The sequence below is a fragment of the Branchiostoma floridae genome, chromosome 16 (assembly GCF_000003815.2).
Source record: "Branchiostoma floridae strain S238N-H82 chromosome 16, Bfl_VNyyK, whole genome shotgun sequence".
Lineage (NCBI taxonomy): Eukaryota > Metazoa > Chordata > Leptocardii > Amphioxiformes > Branchiostomatidae > Branchiostoma > Branchiostoma floridae.
In genome coordinates this window covers 12,722,994-12,743,760 of record NC_049994.1, presented here as the reverse complement: position 1 = coordinate 12,743,760, position 20,767 = coordinate 12,722,994, and the positions used below count along the sequence as shown (strand labels likewise).

At 40.6% G+C, this 20,767-nt stretch overlaps 2 protein-coding genes across 3 annotated transcripts in view; one reads left to right on the top strand and one right to left on the bottom strand.

The window, feature by feature from the left end:
- The first annotated feature begins 152 nt into the window (after nucleotides 1–152).
- On the top strand, nucleotides 153–3,645 carry LOC118432782. The gene is made up of 3 exons (XM_035844402.1): nucleotides 153–257; nucleotides 2,330–2,449; nucleotides 3,461–3,645. The coding sequence occupies exons 1-3, from the start codon at nucleotides 185–187 to the stop codon at nucleotides 3,643–3,645; spliced, it is 378 nt and encodes a 125-aa protein (XP_035700295.1). The 5' UTR covers nucleotides 153–184.
- Nucleotides 3,646–12,929: 9,284 nt separating this feature from the next.
- LOC118403287 (RPA-related protein RADX-like) overlaps nucleotides 12,930–20,767 on the bottom strand; it is an 11,760-nt gene continuing 3,922 nt past the window's right edge. For both annotated transcript variants that reach the window (XM_035801937.1, XM_035801936.1), the window contains exons 4-14: nucleotides 20,342–20,482; nucleotides 19,948–20,111; nucleotides 19,252–19,356; nucleotides 18,475–18,755; nucleotides 17,762–18,002; nucleotides 17,065–17,262; nucleotides 16,343–16,470; nucleotides 15,722–16,093; nucleotides 15,110–15,320; nucleotides 14,626–14,791; nucleotides 12,930–14,127 (exon numbers count right to left, since the gene is read on the bottom strand). In XM_035801937.1, the coding sequence (XP_035657830.1) occupies nucleotides 13,811–14,127; nucleotides 14,626–14,791; nucleotides 15,110–15,320; nucleotides 15,722–16,093; nucleotides 16,343–16,470; nucleotides 17,065–17,262; nucleotides 17,762–18,002; nucleotides 18,475–18,755; nucleotides 19,252–19,356; nucleotides 19,948–20,111; nucleotides 20,342–20,482 (2,324 nt within the window). In that variant the 3' untranslated portion in view covers nucleotides 12,930–13,810. The remainder of the gene's footprint in view (nucleotides 14,128–14,625; nucleotides 14,792–15,109; nucleotides 15,321–15,721; nucleotides 16,094–16,342; nucleotides 16,471–17,064; nucleotides 17,263–17,761; nucleotides 18,003–18,474; nucleotides 18,756–19,251; nucleotides 19,357–19,947; nucleotides 20,112–20,341; nucleotides 20,483–20,767) is intronic.

Here is a 20,767-nt window from a genome sequence, read left to right as displayed (position 1 = left end):
CGGTTTCCCAAAAATATCACTCCAGCCGTGTATTTGCCCCTAATTGACAAAAACTGTCCGTAATCTGTCCGGCTGGGCCACTTTTTTTTCAATTGTGACAGGAGAAGAAGACAAAGAAGAAGAAAAAAGGTGTCGAAAACATTATTTTCACTCCGTATCATACCCACGGTATGGTGGAGCGAAAATGACTGATTACCCCTGCATCATAGACATAAACAACCAACCAACCAGGTTTTCGGGTCTAGTGAATGACACAGGTAAGAATTGCCTGGGGAGATAACTGCGCCCTTAGTCGATTTGTAAGGCAATGCAGCGGAACGCTTGCGAGTGTTAGGCAGCTCTTGGTGTAGTGCTGTACATTTTGGCTCCCTAGCGGCTTTTTTATGGAACTACGGGACAACTTTCGTTTCAAAGTTTAGATGAAAACGAAAATTCATAAGTTTTGTTTCGTAGATAGACTACCTGTAGGCCACATTGCGATATTTACACTGCCTATTCTTTAATAACAATGGGAATCATGGGAGAAAGAGGCTGTCAAAAATCACTACATGAGTTTAAGAACATAAAAAACTCACATTGGCAAGGTTGTCCGCCCTCTAAAGATTAATTTGACGACAAAAAGAAAAGGAACTAGAGTTCGGGGACCTCATACCTCCATGAAATATTTATTGCTTTTTTGTGGATGGTATGTATGTTTATAGTCGGTTGTATTTGAGAGTAATGGTTATATAATATAAATGTTATGGGAAAGTAGTGGTGTATTTATTTAATGACACAGAGGATGTCCATCTGATTAGTAATTATCAAAATGTGACACTTAATTGTGTAATGTGCGTTTAAGAGGTCGACGTCATATGGTAGCGTGGTGTTCCTTAAGCTTGATGCTTGGCATTTAAACTGTCTAAGGTTGTCAGCATTATTGAGGTTCGACTATGTGCCTCAGAGCGGTGTGGTGGGAGGAAGTTGGGAAACTCAGAAAGAAGAAGGGATGTGGCGAACTTTAGTCAGATGGTGATTTGATTTTCCACCAATATGTCATAACATCAGCTGTTCACACGGTACAAAAATGAGATGCACACTTTCCTCTGACAGCCCAAACCAACTGTAAGATGAATACTTGGCGCCAACCCCGTCTGCTAAAAAACAAGTACCATTGGCTACGAAAGAGACAACTAACAACTGTCCCTTATCGTAACAAAATCAGAACATCTGTTTCGCCCATAAAACTTCTGACACCCAACCCAGATGAGAGGACCTAATGGCATTTTAATCACCATGTCACTCAAATCAGCAGTACAGTATGTGAGACATGCATACCTGTTTAGCATTATCGTTAAATGTACCTCAACTTCTTACAATTATACTTACGCTTCACATCTCCATGATATCCTAAGCAGACATAAATAAAACTAATTATCATATTTAAAAAACTCGGGGTTCCCCAAACAGCTGTCACCTCACCATCTGCTTGGAGCTAAGCCCATTAACAAACACATAAAGCACGATGCCTGTACCAATATATCTCAAATATAGGGGTGATTTCTGATATTGTTACATCGATTATAACGACAGATACGGCTCCCAAAATCTCATTGATTCGAGCTTTCATCACACCCCACCAACACAGCAAGTATGAAACCAATCCATCCAGCCGTTCTCGAGTAATCATCTACACAGACAGAGACACATAACAGAAAATATAACCTCCATTCCATGACATTTCATGAAGGTAAAAAGTACGGCGGAATCATGTTACACGCCAACAAAACATAGGTGGTGACCTTTTGACCCCTTCTCACTGCCTGTAAACAACACCAAAACACCTAACGTCTAAAGCCTACTGCAACCACAAATATCGCTAAAAATCGATTTCTTCAACGATATATAGAGGTTACAGCCCTTACCTGTAATATGCACCTCCAAAATCCAAACATATCCCAATAAAACATTTCTACAGGCACTTTGGCCAAGGATACCTAATCAGGCTGAAAGTGGGTCACCTGCGCCTGTCCGGAAATGTCGAAATGTAGACTGAGTACCATCCTGCGTACTACGGTAGTGACCGCGGGTTCAATCCTTTCGCGTGGCCAGCGAGCAAAAGGATTGAGCCAGCGGTTACTACGAAGGATGGTACTCAGGCTAGCCTATAGGGTGACGCACATAATTCATATAACGTGCAGTTTTGTAGCCATAGCAACAATGCCTCACTTGTTAAGTTGAAATTTCATCTGTATTTGTGGAAGTCATTTTAAATAAAGCCTTACTTCCCAAAAAATAGAAATTACAGTTCATCTTTATTAGAAAATTCCTTTATTCTTTATTTCTACAGATACTCGCGAAGAGCAGTGGGCCGATGACATGGCTCTCTCTGATGACGACTCTGCGTTCCGGACTGCAGATGAACTGGAGAACAACAAACTGCACAGTCAACGGGAACTGGTTGAGTTAGGTTGGTACATGTTTACGTTCGGTAGAATGGTAGAATGCATATAATTGGCCATGTGGCAGGAACTGTAAAATCGAATATTGAATGGAAAAAAAAACTTCGACGCAAGAAACCACTAGTATTCTTACGTTTCCATTATTTCTGTCATTCAATATTTCATCTTTCACATTATTGCATTAATATACACTTACCACACTTATCGAAAAGAGTAGGGATTCTTCCTATAATCCTAATGTGAGTGGATCAAAACTTACAGTCCTATGCATGGCCGCACCTGGGTCAATTACTGCAGTATTGAGGTCACCTATTAAGCTAGCGCCGAATGGCAGCCGCTCCAGACTCCAGACTCTTGGGATCTATCCCTAATCTCCAAGCAGATGTTGCGTGGCATAAGACAGTATCATAAGCTGAGGAAGGAGTTTAGCTGGCAAAGGAGTAAATTGAACTTCGCGTGGCCAATTTACTCCACTGTCGGCTAAACTCCTTCCCCAGCTTATGATACTCAGTACTGTCTTATGCCTGGTGACAAGATCTGCTTGGAGATTAATCTATCTCGCAATCTAGCCCCTGGCTGCGAAGAGAGAGTAGTCGGCCCACCAAATAGCAACAACAACTAGCGAGTTCCACGAAACACATACCTTCGCCAAATAATCAAGGCTTATTATGGAGAGTGCAAAGACTTTTTAACATGTATTACCAGAGCACCTCCTAAAATTGAAAGTACGTAAATCATAGCGGTGGAAAATTTGAGTTATGCTGTCCGCAAACAAACAGACACACACACTCTCCTCGCTGCAGTGCCGGCGGAAAATGCCAGGTGAACCATTTTTCGAACAGGACCTTCGTCTCTGTAACTGCTACTTAAATACCAAATATCAGGAATGCCCATCCACAGGTACTCTAGTTATATGCTGTTGACCTACATATAGAGACACAAGACACAAAGCATAACCTTGCCATTCTGGCGAAGGTAATAAAGTTTAATGCATTGTATTCTTTGCTTTCTCCCTACAGAAACTCGCGGTGTTCAAACGGAAATCGAGACGCTCCTGTCTGGTTTTAAAGGTGTCAAACTGACAGGAAACGGTGACATCCCTACCAAGCCGTTCCTAGATGCCTGCCGTCGCATGGTACCTTTCTTTGATCATCTCGGTTCCGTACTACCACGACTTCGTAATGAAAGTGGCGTCAGGAGATGAAAAGGCGATGATTCGGGATGCAAAAACCTACGCGGATGAACTTGGAATCCTGACAAAAGCTCTGCAAGATTTTTACACGGCTAACAATCTAGATTCAGAAGAAAAAGTCTAGAAATATGGTAGTACGTTATGCCCCGTTGATTTGATTATATAGATAACATCCTCTGGGAGGATGACACGAATTGACACGAGCGTACAAATAAAAAAAAGCCCCCCCCCCCAATTGCCTTCAATAGGAATAGAAGCTGATGGTCACAAAGGCTGAAAAATGATATAACACACAGAATATGCTATGCCAAACAAAAAAGCTTTTTCGTTTTCATTATTTCGCATCTTTCTTCTTTGACCTTGGAATTGACAATAACATTCTATGATGTCAGTAAAATTTTCCGATATTTTGTGCATTCCTTGGTTCATTTTGCACCTGCTTTGTACGATTTAAACTTTGGTAAAAAAATGCTTTCTTTGGAAAAGAATGAGAAATTATGCACACCCAAGTGTCATCCATGTAATCAAATCAACATGGATTTTGCTTTTTATTGGGTGAAATTGTGCACATGTTTTTTTTGTTTATTGTTGTTAAGAATTACTGAGTTTTATGGTGATGATTAGCTAGTACTAAAAGGGTTAAATGAGGTATAAGGAGGAAATGTTTTAGTTTTGACAGTAGACTTGCATGAAAACTTACGAAGGCATTCAGTACTCTGAAAATATCAGGTGAAGGAAAATACTGATATTCAGTATTCAATGTTCCGTTTTTAGCATGTCCTTATACGAGCGATCGCTGTTGTTGTTTATATCCGGGGTATTGATTGGACGGTTGTTGCCTACCAGGACGTCAGTAGATTGGATCAAAAATTGATATTCAAATTAGCGGCTCAAATTACTGGTTGATATGTAAATCAATCTTTTGGAAAACACCTGCTTTTTGCCTACCACTGCGTCACCGTGACATCATCGCGATCGCTCGTATAGCATTAGGTATTTAGCATGTCATGAATTTGTTTGGTGAAAGCATGGAAATTCATGTTTGTTAATGTAGTTAACATTTTCTTCAAAAACATTCTTAAAAATTGTGCTAGAAAGGTTTCAAATATCCCACAGAAGGTTTCAGTAACCTATCATCGAGACCACGTGACACGTGACGTCGCCGTGCTGTTTTACCGACAATAGCAGCCTAATCTTTCTCATTGTCGCTGTCATGTTTGGTTTGAAGCTTTCATAGTTTCAGTTGAACTGTGTTTCTTTTTCATTGCACTTTGTTATATCTTTAGTTGGAATTATGTCTGAAATAAGAGTTATTCATTTCTGCAGCACACATTCACGCCTACGTAAAAACTGCACGCCATATAAGAAGGCGTTCACACTGTTTATGTATATTCAAATTCGTATGGGTTACGTATCAACATTTCTTTGCAGCGGTGAAAATGTATTTTGATTTGATCTACCTTTATGCCACCTGGTTATCTAATACAGAAACTATTTCTTCGACCTCAAACTTTACATGAGCTCAAATACTAGTAATGCAAAACTCATTAAGACTTTAATGTACGCAGAAAGTCATTTCCAGATGTGGCGGCCATCTTGGATTTTCCGGGTCATACACTAAAACGAGGCTGGAACGGGTCATAAGACCATTTCAGGCGATATTATTTGAGACTGCTCCTTTGCATATTGTCACAAAGCTACATATTGTATCTCATCACATTTGCCATAATAAATTCGGAGATGGGATGATGTCTGTTGTCATTTGTCAAAGTTGAGACCTTACTTTGGTATATCCAAGGAGGTTAAAGAATCACTTTCTTTAACCTCCTTGGTATATCTCTGGACTGTGGTATGTTGGCAACGTCGCTGCGTCCCAAATTGTATTTGAATGAAACTTGACTTTATCATGGGAACATCAGCTTAAAGTATAGACACAAAGGGTAAAAGATAAAAATCCGTAAAAGAGCAAATAAGTCACACCCGCTTTACAAGGCTAAAACCTCAATAGAGAGCCCCCCTCCCCACTTGCGCGAAGGCCAAATTCTTTGGGTGGCCATGAATCGCCACCAAATTTTCTTAGTGGCAACCCTCGAAATTATTTACTTCTATTGGCAATTTTTACCTTATTCATATGCTTTGATTGCCAATCTGCTGGCGAGATTTTTAGCGTGTTAGTCCCAGAACGCATTTGCCCTAGCTTCGAGTCACCTGAAATGGCACCGATGTTGTCTCTAGACAAAACACTTCCTTCTCTCCACCCGGGTGTAAAAATGAGTGCCTGACTTCGTTTCAGACGGTAAAAGGTTGTGGGAGGCCTTCCAATACCGATTCCGCGCCCTAGACACAGTGGATAACTAAATGTTTTATTTCAAAGATCATTCCCGAAGGCTAATTGCACAAGGACTAAGTGAAGTTATCAGTGTGGTACATAAAACTTGTGTCTAATCAATGTGATATGATACAATGAATACTATTATCGGGTTTGACTTCTTTTTTGGTTATGAACTGTTAGTGGTTAATGGACTGTTTTTAGTAGAAATATAGTGTTTTCGTGACCTCTTTGGTGGCTAAAGCTTGGTGAAATTGTGGCACCCTTTTGAAATAAAATCTGTTTCTTTTATATATAATAGGTTTCCTTGTGGGTACACGAATAAAATGTGTTTCATTTTCCACTGCATTCATTGATCAAAATGTACACAACTTGTACAAATGACCAAATGTACACAATCATGATAACAACCCACTGCCCTAACTAGGGGTGGGGAACCGGTACAGAAAATTCAGGTACAGGTACGGTCCAAGTTTCAGACGTTCAGGTACAAGTCCGGACCTGAACCTGAACCTGATGTGAAAACCTTTGTGCAGACGATACACAAACAATGGTCCATTTCGCTACTAAAGATTATTTTTGACTTTTAAAATACTATTCGAGTCATGTAAGCCACACTAACTGCAGAAGCTTGGTAAAACTATAAATTTCAATTGTCCTCTACCTCAGTCTTATTTTCTTGGACCGGTAAGCCCTTAAATACGTGAACGCCTGTTAATTGGTATAATCTGTTTATTATCGAATCGGTCCAACATACGGTAAACTGATTTTTTTTCTTGACCGGTCCAACAAGACAAAAAAGCTATTGTACCGGTATACTGTACCGTACCCACCCCTAGCCCAAACAGTATCGAAAGTTGCTGCAAAAAAAAGTGTCGTGGTGACAAACATTTGTCTGGTGAAGACGCCATTCATGTCAAGTTGTGACGTGTGTTTGTGTGACCTTTTCAATCTCACGTCAGTCTCTTGCGTATCAAATCTCAAATTACCTCCCAGACAACTCGCGTAAAGAAAATGACTTTGCCTGTCGTTGAACTGCAAGATGTGCATGGATATATAAGCCGGTTGGCTGATCGGTGATTAGGCTACCCGGTGAACGTGTTCGTCTAGAATATAAATTTGTACATCAGCATCGTAAAACATTTGCATACGTCCTGAACGAGAGGCTAGGAGGCAAAGGATACATTCGCTACATCGCCTGCATTGACGTCAGGACAAGTTTTATGTGCTTCTCAGGCGCCCCAGGTAAATGTGTTATGTCTCACAATAATTCATATCTCTCTCTCTCTCTCTCTCTCTCTCTCTCTCTCTCTCCCTTCCTTTTCCTCTCCCTCTTCTCTCTCTCTCTCTCTTTCTGCATGCGTGAGCGCGTGTGTATGTGTGCATATGCTAATGCGTGTTAGTGTGTTAGTGTGTGCATGTGTGGTGTGTGTGCGTACAAGTCTGTGTGTTTATGTTCGTGTGTGTGTGTGTGTGTGTGTGTGTGTGTGTGTGTGTGTGTGCGTGCGTGCATGCGTGTGTTGGTGTGTGTGTTGTCTGTGAACACGCTAAATCGAGAATCTCTTGGGAGGGGGGGTGTCTGTTTCTCGTGTTCTTTACATTCTATGGCCATTAATTTTCACAGAAAGATTTAATTTGTGCTTCTTTGCCGAGGGAACAAAGACAATTGTTTCACTTTTCATCTCGAAACAGATGGAATGGTGTCGTCAACATATGAATCATTGCGATTTTTGGTACGTTTTTCACTTCAACCCGAAGAAGTTTTATATTTTGTGTGTTTGTGTTTTCTTGGATTTATGCATGAAAGGGCGGAAGTCAGCTAATTCTGATAGCATTTTTAGGACTTTGATTCGGACCGTTAGTTAGAGTTCTACGCCATTTTACAATATTTACAATATCACTCGCAAATATCTGTTCATTTTCCTACAAAAAGGGGATTTTCCAATGTCACGTATGTTTTTATTCCTTCCGTACAACATGTTATGTGTATGTGTCAATTTCTTTGTCTGTGCGTGTTTGTGTGAGTGTGTGCATGTGTGTTCATGTCGCGATGCTTTACATATTATTCTAAATTATATATATTTGTTTTATTCCAAATTCACCAATAATCATTAATATGGACAAAATACTTATTCTAAGAAAAAAACGGAGAAAAAAGGGAAAATACTCGTTTATTGTTGCTATTGTTGTGTCTGTAAGCCTGAATTGAATTTTTCTCTCCCTAAACCTAAAGGTAAAGTAATATTCATGACTGAAAGAATACCACTGTCGTGTGGTAGCGATCGCAATTGCATACGATATGACGCCGCCGCAGACAATCTCATATTAAAGTCACATCCAAATGGAACATGGTCATACATTAATACATGCCAAACGATTTTCTATAGAAATACCTCCCCCATTCTGAACCAATCTTGAATAATTCAAGTCTAGGTAAAATATAACAATTCTTTTTCTCTTTTGTTTCTTACAGAATCAGATCTATGTGAATTGATATCAACACAAACGGATTTGTACGAAAGGCATGATTACGCATCGTAGATTTAGAATTGCCTAAGACAACAACTAGGCAAACTGAGATTGGAAATTTGATTTTAAAACCTGTATCCATATCTGTATAGTGGATATAGCTGCCCTTCTAGGTATCTGTACAGACCGTATACAACTGTCTTTGGAGTATCGTATAGCCGGTATAACAGCCCTTCGGAGTATTGTATATTCGGTATTACCGCCCTTCGGAGTATCATATAGCCGGTATAACCGCCCTTCAGCATAACATACCAGTTTCGCAGACACACGGTGCAGCAACAAATATATACAGTTCACCAAACGACCTTCACAATTAACCTGTGGATATTTTAACTGCAAATCTTTTTGAAGGCTGTTTTGTGGGTAGGCCCCTGCTGTACTCTATGGAAACGTGTTACACTCTACAACAGTTCTAGGATTTAACTAAATTTTTGAACATTCCATAACCCCGATACTTCGACCAACACAAGACGTATATATAAGACGTTAAGTTATCCAGTCTAGTCCAATTTATACAACTTTCTGCATCAATAGCTTCTAGTTAAAAAACGGGCACGTCATGAAATTCAGAAGTTCTTTCTTTCCGTTTGTAGTGGTAGTCGTTGCATTGGGAATTGGCAACAGTCCGTCAATCTCAGAGTGCCCTGACAAAAAAGGAGGGGCAGAAAAATGGGTTTGTAAAGACTTCAGTGGCAGTCGAGCACAAGAGACGAACAAAAAGGGCCCTTATGGTCACAATCACCATAACCATAATCATAAACATAGCCATAGCCATAGCGAATCTGCTACAAGGGACAACAAACCATCACTGACTACGGAGCGCCTCTACTCTTCATTCAAATCTACCGAAAATAAACGAGATTTGAAAAGTACTTACGAGACTACAAAGAACTTTACGGACAAGCCATTATGGCCATCTACAATCACCATGGCTACCGTCACCATGATCACCCGTCCTCGTAAACAGAACGGTGATACTGCAAGCGTTTTGAGCATCCGTGTTGTGCTGGCCTTCGTCTGCGGTTTTGCCTTGAGCTGTATTTTGTCCTTCATCTTCGTCTGCTGCAAACGTCACTTGGGAGCGACGTGCAGGATTCTACAGGGGACGGGGAACGCGGGGTTGGTGGCGGTACGCGCCATGGCGAACCCCGTGTACCGGGCAAACACCTCCGGTACACCGCAAGCTGACGAGGAACAGACCGACGATGGCACATCACAAAGTGCGGGGGAACAAGCCGAGGACGGTCAGGGTTATCCTACAATCCAGCCCTACGCAGAGACTTCGCTCTCAGAGATTCAGACGAAAAATCCAATCTATCAAAACGAAGATTAGGATCAAGCAAAGGCCAAAACGATAATTAGGATGAAAGAAAACGACAATCTGGATTTAAAAACAATGATAATCAGGGTTAAACAAAAGATTATCCAGATCGAAAAGAGATAATCAGGATGATAAATAATCAAGATGAAACATTCATGTTTGGTTTGATTAACAGGAAATAACCCGAGACGGGAAATCCGAATTATCAAAACGAATGAAGGTAAAGATCAAGCAAAATTATAATCAGTATTATGGAAATGGTTTTTTTAAATTAATAAGGATTGAACAAAAAATCGCGTCAGATATTTGGACGAGACATACCTTAATGCAATATTACGATCAATATTCGACAAGGGCATAATCAAAAACGAAACAGTTATCAGCATCAAGTAAAAAATATAGAATCAACCAAAACGATCAAGATTAAGCAAAATATTTATCGGAATTTAAAAAAATTCTCAACATTCAAACTGATTGTTATCATAATTCGTTAATAAGATGTTTATTTAAGATTAAATATCATGATTGATAGCCAATATTAATTTGGGCTCCATATGGGGGATTTGGGGATACTATAAAAGGCATTATGCTTATTATATACATGTTTACTGTTACTTTTTAATGTTATTAATCTGGTATCTGATCCTAAATTTCTTGTTCATACCAGCTATGTTATGCATAATGAGGAGGCTCTACATGGGGGTTACCAGGACTCCACAAATGTGATACCATTTAATAGAAAGGGCACATGGATGCGGATATACTTCATGCATATTGAAAAATAACATAGAACAAGACCACAACAAAGGTCAAGATTAATGCTTTTGGGGATGGATACGTGTACATTATACTTTTTTCATCAATGCGGGTGCACTATAAGTACTGCTATAGACAAACAGCATTACATCAATGGTTTGTTAAACATGCCTGACTATTCATTCACCACCATAAGGTCATGCTGATTAGGGAACTGATGCAAGTAGGCTAATAAAAAAATGGCCGAAAAAATTTGCACCCATTATGGTGAGGTGGTGTGGTCAGGAAAGCTGAACAAATGACAAACAGGGTAAGATATACCAAACAACAGATTCTTCATTTTCGTTCTATCACATCTTCTCGTTTGACCTTGGAATTGACGTTGGCATTTTTAGTAATTAGTACAAATTAACGTTTGCTGATGTGTTTGCAATCTACGGCATATATTTGCTCATTATATGCAGAAAGACTGAATGCAGCTATAGGACTTCCCAGACTATATGCAGAACACAGTGACTGATGATGATTTGCTCATTTTGTAGCTGCTTTGTATGAATTATAGTATGGTTTAAATCTAAATGTTTTTTTTTCTGACAATGAAAAAAGCTTATAATTGATGTGCACACCACAAGCCAAAAAGTCTTTGACGAATCCTTTACAAAGAACTACATTAGATTTTAAAAATCTGATTAAACATTTAGCTGTAATTGCTAACAGACCCTGGTAGGACCTAATACTAGACATATTGCAATTGGGTACAAAATCTCTTGAAAGCACTCCATCTAAATTTAGTTAATTGACTCCATGTTAGTGGCCACAAATTCTGTGCTTCCATGCTGTCTCTGTGCTACTGAAAGGCCCAATATTGTAACCTGCTTAGCTGTAATTTTTGTAATTTGTTACTTTAATTTATTCTTTCGTAGCGTCAAAAAAGTGCTATATCACCACTTAAACAAAAGTGAACTGTCTTCTGCGTTTGAATTTGCGTCTCGACAGTTTACTTGATACTAAAATTGTTCTATATGTAAAGGGTTTGTCATATATTTCGTTTTTGGTTTGTCCTTACGGTAATGAATGAATAGCAATTGATGTACAGCACTTTGTAACCTAAACTGTGCGCTATGGTATACCGTAGTTGACATGTGGTCATCATTTAAATAGCCTTATTGAATATTGACATGAGAAAGGCAACTTTTTCCGGGCATTTCTGTATTCGTATACTCATATCAGTTCCACAAATCAGCATGACCTTATAGTGGTGAATGAATAGTCAGGCATATTAACAAACCATTGATGTAATGCTGTTTGTCTATAGCAGTACCTATAATGCACTCATATTGATGAAAAAAAGTATAATGTACACGTATCCATCCCCAAAAGCGTTAATCTTGACCTTTGTTGTGGTCTTGTTCTATGATTCTCAATATGTATGAAGTATATCCGCCTGCATGTGCCCTTTCTATTAAATGGTATCACATTTGTGGAGTCCTGGTAACCCCCATGTAGAGCCTTCACATTATGTACGACATAGCTGGTAGGTAAAAAGTAATTTAGGAACAGATACCAGTTTAATAACATTAAAAAGTAACAGTAAACATGTATAAAATCAGCAAAATTAATTTTATAGTATCCCCAAATCCCCCATATGGAGCCCAAATTAATATCGCCAATTAATCATGATATTTCTACAATTATGCATGGTTCACAAACAACTTCGCAAACATTCGCCATGACTTACCCCCCATAGAGTAATATAATCACCCGATTTACTAAAGACCAAAACCCGAAAAATCCCCATAAAGACCCCCCTCTCACGGCTCGCGTTATGTATGGCCCAATTAGACGACGATTGTTTTTGAATAAGTAGATGTTCCTCTCTCTATCAACATTAAAACCATTCACCAGACCCGCTGCGCATAGATTTTATTGCGCCTTAAAAATGACTAAAATTTACAGTGACAAAAATTCTGCTTTCAATGGTTCAGGTAACCCCCTTGCACACCCTCTTATCTTTAATGCATCATCTTCAACTTTTGGTCTGTAACACTTTAAACCCCATGCTATATGGAAATGCAAAACTTTTGTTCGTACCTTAATTAGATTTTTCAGAATAGCCATCGAAATTTCAGTAATTTTCAGGCATAAATTGTTGGATTTTGGAGGGTCCCTGAGGGGGGTCCCAGAACGCCATAACGAAAAATAGCTGGAGGGTTTTAAGTATATGGCTGTTCATAGTTCCACATACCTATCACACATAAAAAGTTTCAGTCGATTTGGCCGACCCCCATCTTCCGGCCTCTGCCTGGTATTGCCTGGTTTTCTCGTGCAATGACTCTTAAAATGGAATAAATCAAGTCACATAGACAAAGATGGACGAATGTTTATTTGTAATCTTCTCAAATAACTGAAAACATCCATGGGACTTTGCACTAGTCTATAAATATGTATGTAAAAAATGGTTGCAACTTGCAATTCTTATACCTGTGCCAACTTGTACTTCTTGTACATAGTGAATATTTGTAAAAACACTGTTTTGTAGTTCATGAGGGTTAGCATATGGAGAACATATGTACACGAATGTTAGGCTTAAGTTTAAAGATATAAAACATTGTTAGAACCCTTAAAAAGAATTCCCTTTACACACACATGTATCGAGAAGATAAGAGTACTAAATTCTTAGGAAAACATTCAAGGAACATTGTGGCTGAATAGAAGCAAATATATAAGTAGATATAATTGACCATGCCAGCATTGAATTGATATATACATATAAAACCATTGGCACGATGTACTTTGGACATTCAACCATAAACGATCAACCAACTAGGTGTTGTTTAGTTTTATACCACAACAAAGATATCATCATTTCTTGAAGTATAGGTGATCTGACAACAATGAAACTGTGGGACCATTTATAGTAGCCATGGCAACAGTCAGAACCACACAATTTGATTGGCCATCTCATGGCATTGTGCTCAAGGCAAGGCACTGATTGGTCATCACAAAGTGTGATCACAAGACTTGATGTAAGAACTGCCCTGATTGGCTGATCTTACATCTTGCAGTGTTAACAGTGCTGTGATTGGATGCCCTGATGTGTTGTAGTCATCCTTGTGCTATAGATGTTGTTATCTTTAAGCTCCAGAATGTAGTAACAACAGGATTGTCCACATGGTCACTAATGGTTATCCTTGTACAAGGTCAAGTGCAAAGTTCACTGCCTGACCCTGACGTCAAGGTCGCTACCTGACCCTGTAGGCCCTGTTGAGCACCAGTTCGACATTGTCCCCTCCGTGAGAAAAGCAGTCCAGCACACAGACCAGACGTACGTCCAACAACTCTTCATGCGAGGGAAGTCCCAGGTCCTCTGTGTTCATCGCCATGCCGCCATTTTCCAACATGGCAAGGAATGACCCGTCGTGGTCGTGGCTGTACGCTGCCCGATGGTCGCTGTTTCTCACGGGAAAGAACAGCATGTCCACGGCAACGTCATTGTTTAACCCGAGGAGGGTGATGATGTAATAGCTCTCATCATTAGGAACAGGCATGTCTTCTACTCCTGTAGGGAAAGAGGATGTATATGGATAACAATGTTTTGCATTTGTCAATGTGTGTTGTCGGTGTGTTTCTGAAATTTCCAAATAGATACAATGCAGTAGCCTGGTATCCAGTCGTATTATAGCTCCCAAGTCCGTTCTGTCCTCTCCGCAAATTTGCTGAGAGGACAGAAGAGACTTCGGGAGCTATAATGCTGCTGGATGGCTGATATGGCTAACAATGCAGTGCTACCATATCAAGCAGTATGGGTAAAGGGTTACATCTGTCATCTAACATTGCTTTGTTTTGAAATAGTACACTGTATGTTAAACAGAGTAAGTCATAATAATATGTATCGTCTTGTGGCTTTTACCAACTTGAACTCAGTCAGCAAACCAGGTGTTTTGAATGTCACTCAGATCAAGATGAAATACATTAAAACTTGAGGGAATTCTGCATTTGGGACATAATCAAACCATCTTAAGCCATCAACTACAAAAGCAGAAGTTGTGCCACTTACTTGTGTTGTCTTGTCTGGCAGGTCTCAGTTCGGAAGTCTGCAGACGTAGCGCCTCCCTGGCCAGGTCTGAGTGCCTCGGGTGCCAGACTCGGGGCGTGGTCAGCGGGTGGAGCCGCCCTGTCGTTAGGCGTGGCAGAGCAGGGGGCAACTGGATCACATTCACTGTCTGAGGAAACACATTGAATGATCAGCTGTTACAACTTACAGATTTAAAAAAAAAACATCTAGTAAAAATAAGTGTATCAATGGCAATTTTTGGTGTCACTCATAACTTTCTGGAAAAAAAGTTCCCTTGATACTAGTATCTTTTCTTTTCGGGGAAACTCCTTTTTTTGTGTTAACCTAAAGGTTTATGGAAGGAAAACACGTTTCTTCCACTTCTTCTTCTTAACTTTCAATCACCTTAAAGAATACAAAGCATTGATAGATTTTTCAATATGTACCACAAATCTATTGGCCCACTATTACAAAATGTAGACTGTACCATGGCTTGATCTTCATCTTCTCTAAGAGGCTCTAGTTCGATGTCTATGTCAATTTCCCTCTCCGATGTCCCCCCTGCAGACTCCTGCTGTCCGGACGGCCCCGCTGTCGTGTCCGTCCGACCACGTGCAGGCCTTCCTCGTTTTTTCTTCACCTTCCTCTTCGGACCGGCGTCCTCTGTCTCGGGCTCCTCGAACACTCGCACTGCTTTCCTGGGGTAGGGATTAAGGAGAAATAAAAAGATTAATCAGTTGATTTTAGGAGAAATATGATTAACTTCATTAAGATCAATCAGTTGTTATCTACTTCTGGACTGGTACATAAGGAGAAATAATTGACATTGATCAGTTTTTTCTAACTTCTGGATTTAGGAGAAATGTAACACTGATCAGTTGTGCTCAATTTCTGGATGATTTAAAAGAAATCAGTTTAACTACCTTTTTAAGGTGGCAATTTAGGACCAAAATTGAAGGAAAATCTATTAACAAAGAGTAAGACATTAAATTAGGCCCAATCAATAAAACATCACGATCAGGAATCTATTTCAGCTCTGTTACAATTTTTCTAGAAAAGCTTGGAAAAAAAATCACAAACATTCTGCTTGTAGTTGTACCTCATATCTTTTCTTCCAGGTCTCTTCAGTAGACTGACCGGCTGCCATTGATAGTCCATATCCTTTGACCTTGCACGAGTCACGGGTCCACCCTTCGTCATGGGCGACCTTTCCTGCGACCTTGACCTCAGCCTCTCGGAAATGGGGCTAAAGATGTCCTCATCTGACGAGGAAAGATCGTGACTGGTAGAGGGGACAGGTCTGGTGCTGGTAGAAGTAGAGGCTGTCTGTGCCCCGTTTTGTACTGTTCTGTCATTCTGTAATCGTTCTCTTTCATTCTGCAACTGTTCTTGGTTGTTCTGCTGTTGTTCTTGATCGTTCTGTAGTTGTCCTCTGTTATTCTCTCTTTCTTGTCTATTATTATGTTGTTCTCTGTGGGAAGAAAAACAAGAAGGGAATGGCCATTGCTGGCTTCACTTGAAAAAGCTTTGAAAATATCACATGAAAAGTGTAGAATTCTCAGAGTTAAGTGGCATATTACACCACACTTCTTTGATGGGGCTTAAAAAAAAAAAATTTTGTGAGGTTAAGGACTTTGGGCTTCATTTTTGGAGTCAAACAATGCAGAAAAACAATTTTTCCAGCACTATGAGTAAATAGCCTTCTACAACATAACCTTACCTGTCTGTTGCTTCCTGTGGGTGTGGCATGTAGGTTACCATAGCGATGGTTCCCTGGACAACAAGCCTTTTCCCTTCACAGTAGTGTAGGGAGGACAACTCTGCAGGCAGGTGGTGCAATGGGGTCACCTGGGGTTAAAGGTCAAAGGTGTTCAGGTACATACAGTAGATACAATGATATGTTCAAAATTATTAAAAGCACAGTTTTTATTCATGTATTTATGGCAGTCAATCAAGAACATCAGTATTGCAGATAAAAACATTGGCAAAAACTCTTTATAGCATGATTTTCTCATTAGTTGTCATCAGAAAAAATGTGTCTTGCTCTTTGTAACAGCCACAGGCTACTTGGGCAGCCCTGGCTGTACATGCTGAACAGCCATACCAATAAACAAATGATTAAATAAACAGAAAAGAAACACAAAAAGAAGTAAAGGCAACTGAATATTACTTTTAGCCCAATGCAAAGCAAGCCAGATGCAGTTTCCTAAAATTCTCTTCTCTCCAGCTAAAAGTTGCTTTTATGATTAACAAAATTCATTTGAGAATGCTTGATCAAGAGCTACAGATTAAAAGAATTTTGTTCAAATCACTAACATTCCTGCACGCAGGGATCCTGACGAGGTTTGAATAACTTTTGTTGAAAACCCTTCTTAGCAGGGAATTTTTCTTGAAGGAGATTCTTAAGTATTCTTTCTTCATCACAATTTTTGCTGTTGTCACCTTGACATCTTTCTCTTCCCCTTGTCCAGCCTTGTACTCTTCCAGGGTGGGAGGGAGTGGTGGGTAACCATAGCAACCTCCAATCACAGCCTTCAGGGCACACTGCCTGGCCTGGCCACTCTGCAGCCAATCAGCAAGGTCGTGTAGGGCTTGTTCCGTACGGTAGCCATGGTAACCATGGAACCCTGTAGTGTACACCTGTAAGGTAGTGTGTAAGGCAGGAAGAGAATTTTTTTACAGGTGCCTTTTTTCTTTTCTCCTGCGCAAAGCCCCAACCGGGGCCGATATAATATAACCTGGGGAGCAGCTTTTCTTCGAACTCTGGTAAGGGACGTCTTCAAGATCAAGGTCACTATCAAAACACCCCCTTACATAAGCTACTGTAGTTTTACACTCAGTCTGATACTTAAAATTGGATCACCATTAGTGTAACACTATTTGGTTTTACAATAGAATTAAATGAAATGTAAAGAACAAAAACTTAAGCAGAAAATTAGACAAAATCAAATGTGGCAAATATTGGGGTGGACTTACTCCAGGACTAACTCCCCCTTTGAAACAAGTAAGTCCACCTTCAGTCTACATGTACATTCATCCACTTTTAGGTCCAAGGTTTACATAATGAAAGTGAGTGTGAGAGTTCTAAAAACACAAGCTAATTTCCAGAAAAAAGTGTTTCCGTATAACATAAACTGACCTGACTCTCTCTGGTGGTCGTCAGGTAAACAAACTTCTTCTTCTCCCTTCCCACAGTGCTCTGCATGACCCTCATGTGCGTGGCGACCACGATGTGCCCCGCCGTGATGTTGTCATGGATACGGGGCTGCGAGGTGGCGAACAGCTGGAGGACCATGGGTACCGCGCTGGTCTGGTCCGTCACGTGGACCCAGCGCGACTGCCAGAACTGCGGGCACATCGGCCGGCGGAGCCGCTCCCATCTGGGGGTGAAGAAACAAAAATAACATGTTAACAAGGCTTTCAGGGATGGCAGACTTCACCCCTTAATGCTTCAAGACTTAAGTTACAGGCAAAAATGTGTGATAAGTGATGAGGATTTATCACAATGACATATTGTGCCCATTAAACATCACAGAAACATATGCACACACAAATCATGTATATGTACAAACACACACACACACACACACATGTAGACTCATACACAAACACACTCATACATTCATACACAAACACACACCCATGCACATGCACATGCACACACACACACACACACACACACACACACACACACACACACACACACTCATACAGACATACACACACACACATCATCATCTATTGGCAGCTTTGCGCATAATTATTCTGACTGCATTGTAATATCTGAGAATACTGTATCAGCTTCATGTCTACATGACATCACAAGCAGAATTTGGGAAGACTAACACCCACCTGCCCACAAACGTACTCAGACCGAGCACATCCACGATCGCCTGATCCTCTGTCATCGCTAACTCCGAACTCCTCACGAACTTGTACTTCACATCTGGGAGATCCCACTCCGGGTCCACCTGGTTGTCGGGGACGACGGTTACCACGGCAGCGGGCTTGCGGGAGTTGATGTTGAGCTCGATGTTGAGGCAGGGGAGCTGGGTGTTGTGTAGCGCGGGACGAGAACGGAGGGCGAAGCCCTGGCGGACGGTGTAGTTCTCTACTTTTACTACAGCTCCGACCTGGGGACAACATGTGTGATCAAGGATGAGTAAAGGTTACAAATGATGAGTACACAGGAACTTATTTTATAGCACTTACAGAATCTAAGATGAGTATAGAGAAGCTGAAAACACACAATAGCCACTGCCTGAAGGGGCCCTTACCGTGGGGAGCAGATCCTCTGACAAGCATGAAATTCTGATTGACCAGTTGAAGACTGTGACTTCTCTGAGCAGCAATTTGCCCCTCAGTATACCTCAGAATGCACCATTTTAACTTATGATTCTCTAAAACTCAGAACCATGGAAGGTCGATGCCCTGACACACAGGTTGTAGGGTTTGCTGTGCGGTGCATCTCAGTCACTAAAAAATTTGGACCCCTATAATGAAATCCTAGCTAAAAGTATGCTGTCGTGTACTAGCCCCCTTGGCTTGTGTTTTCCAATGTTTAAAAGCTAAATTGCATTGTCTGAGTCTGACTAACAGTTCTCTCAAATAAGGCCACACAACACCCACCTCCAGTTTGTTGTACAGGGCAGGAACTGTGGAACCCCATAGCACCATGGAGGCTGTGCCTGATGAGTCTCCCAGCTCAAGGTAGCCCTGATAGGTCCACTTTTCCTGTGGAAGCATTCATAAGTACATGTACAAGTTACTACAACTAATATCACACATAGCATGTATATTCATTACAGAGTTTCAGAGATGATTACTGACTAAAAAAAACTTTTCTGAGGTCCGGTTTCATTTCATTAATTGTTACTGTATAAGAACACAGTTATTTTAAGTTAGTTCAATGCTGGACTGGAAGTGAAAGATCAACATGAGAGTGGTCACTGACGGGAAAGTCTGTACAAGGTACCTTGGCAAGGACCAGGCCTGGCACACAGTTTCAAGGAGTGATTATCAAAGGCAAGCTTTCCTTTAGCCTTAGCCTCTCTGTTTTTTGTCTTGTCCTCCTACTTCATTTTTAGTAATACTGTTAGGACGTTCCTATCTTTACTTTAGTGTTCATTGAAAGGCATTTCGTATAACTTTGTTTGTGTGTTTCTTCATCATGTATTGTAATTGTTATTTTTTTCATATTTTATTTTGTATTTGCCATACAACAATTGTATTGTTATTCAGCTTGTTTTGTACATGCGGCGAGGCTGATTTTCTGAGTAAAACTAATGAACTATTTTAAAATGCGCAAAATGTTTCTTCCCTAACCTTGTCCCTGCCAGGTTTGCCGTAGTGGTGTGCCCTCCCCCTGGCCAGAACCCTGCCCACCACGACCGGGTACGGCCGGCTGATGTTCTTGTACTTGGACGCCAGCTTCTTCAGCTCGATACGATCAAAGTCTGCGTACGGATCGTTGTTCTCGTTTTCTTCAGCTGAGGGTCGAAAGAGAAAATTATAACATGCAATATTAGCTACTGTTATACTTTTTACACAAGCATTAAGAATCCTTTCTATAGTGAGCACATGTCCAACTAGAATAGATTTTAGTTATCTCCTGAGTTGTCAGTTGTAACTGGCATCTGTGTGGCTTGTTATGGCCAATGGAAGATGTGCTTTCTGTTGACTTAAACTGGTTTGAGATGCATATTTTTATATAGCAAACCTTCCTGCAGTTCCCATTGCTCCCCATAGGGGTCCTCGTTGTTCCACAGGGGCAGGTAGTGGCCCCAGCGGCCGGTGAGCGGGTGGTGGCCCGTCTCCGGGGGCAACGCATTCGACCAATCAGGGATGGCGTCTGGGTCGTCTGTGGGAGTAAAATGTCAACATTTTATCTAATTCTAATCTCCAAGCAGATCCTACGGCTTTGATTGAAACTCTGGAAAATTGGACTGACCACTACTGACCATGCCATACCACAGTTGGTAGTTACAGTCTTCAGCTAAGGGACTTGGTTGTGCACAAATTGCACAAATGCATCCTTAAAATGCCAAACATTGAAAGTTTCTAAAAGTTCTCACTCCCAAACAATCTCTTTCACTCAGTCACTCAACTCCATTGCACTGCTTTCATAAATAACTGTACCCCTGGG

What these genes read in the sequence shown, in the direction of transcription:
- LOC118432782 (XM_035844402.1), top strand. Translation starts at nt 185, where the DNA reads ATGACTGATTACCCCTGCATCATAGACATAAACAACCAACCAACCAGG. An exon ending in GGGTCTAGTGAATGACACAG is followed by an intron (nt 258 to 2,329) that starts GTAAGAATTGCC and finishes TTATTTCTACAG; the next exon opens with ATACTCGCGAAGAGCAGTGG. An exon ending in ACGGGAACTGGTTGAGTTAG is followed by an intron (nt 2,450 to 3,460) that starts GTTGGTACATGT and finishes TTCTCCCTACAG; the next exon opens with AAACTCGCGGTGTTCAAACG.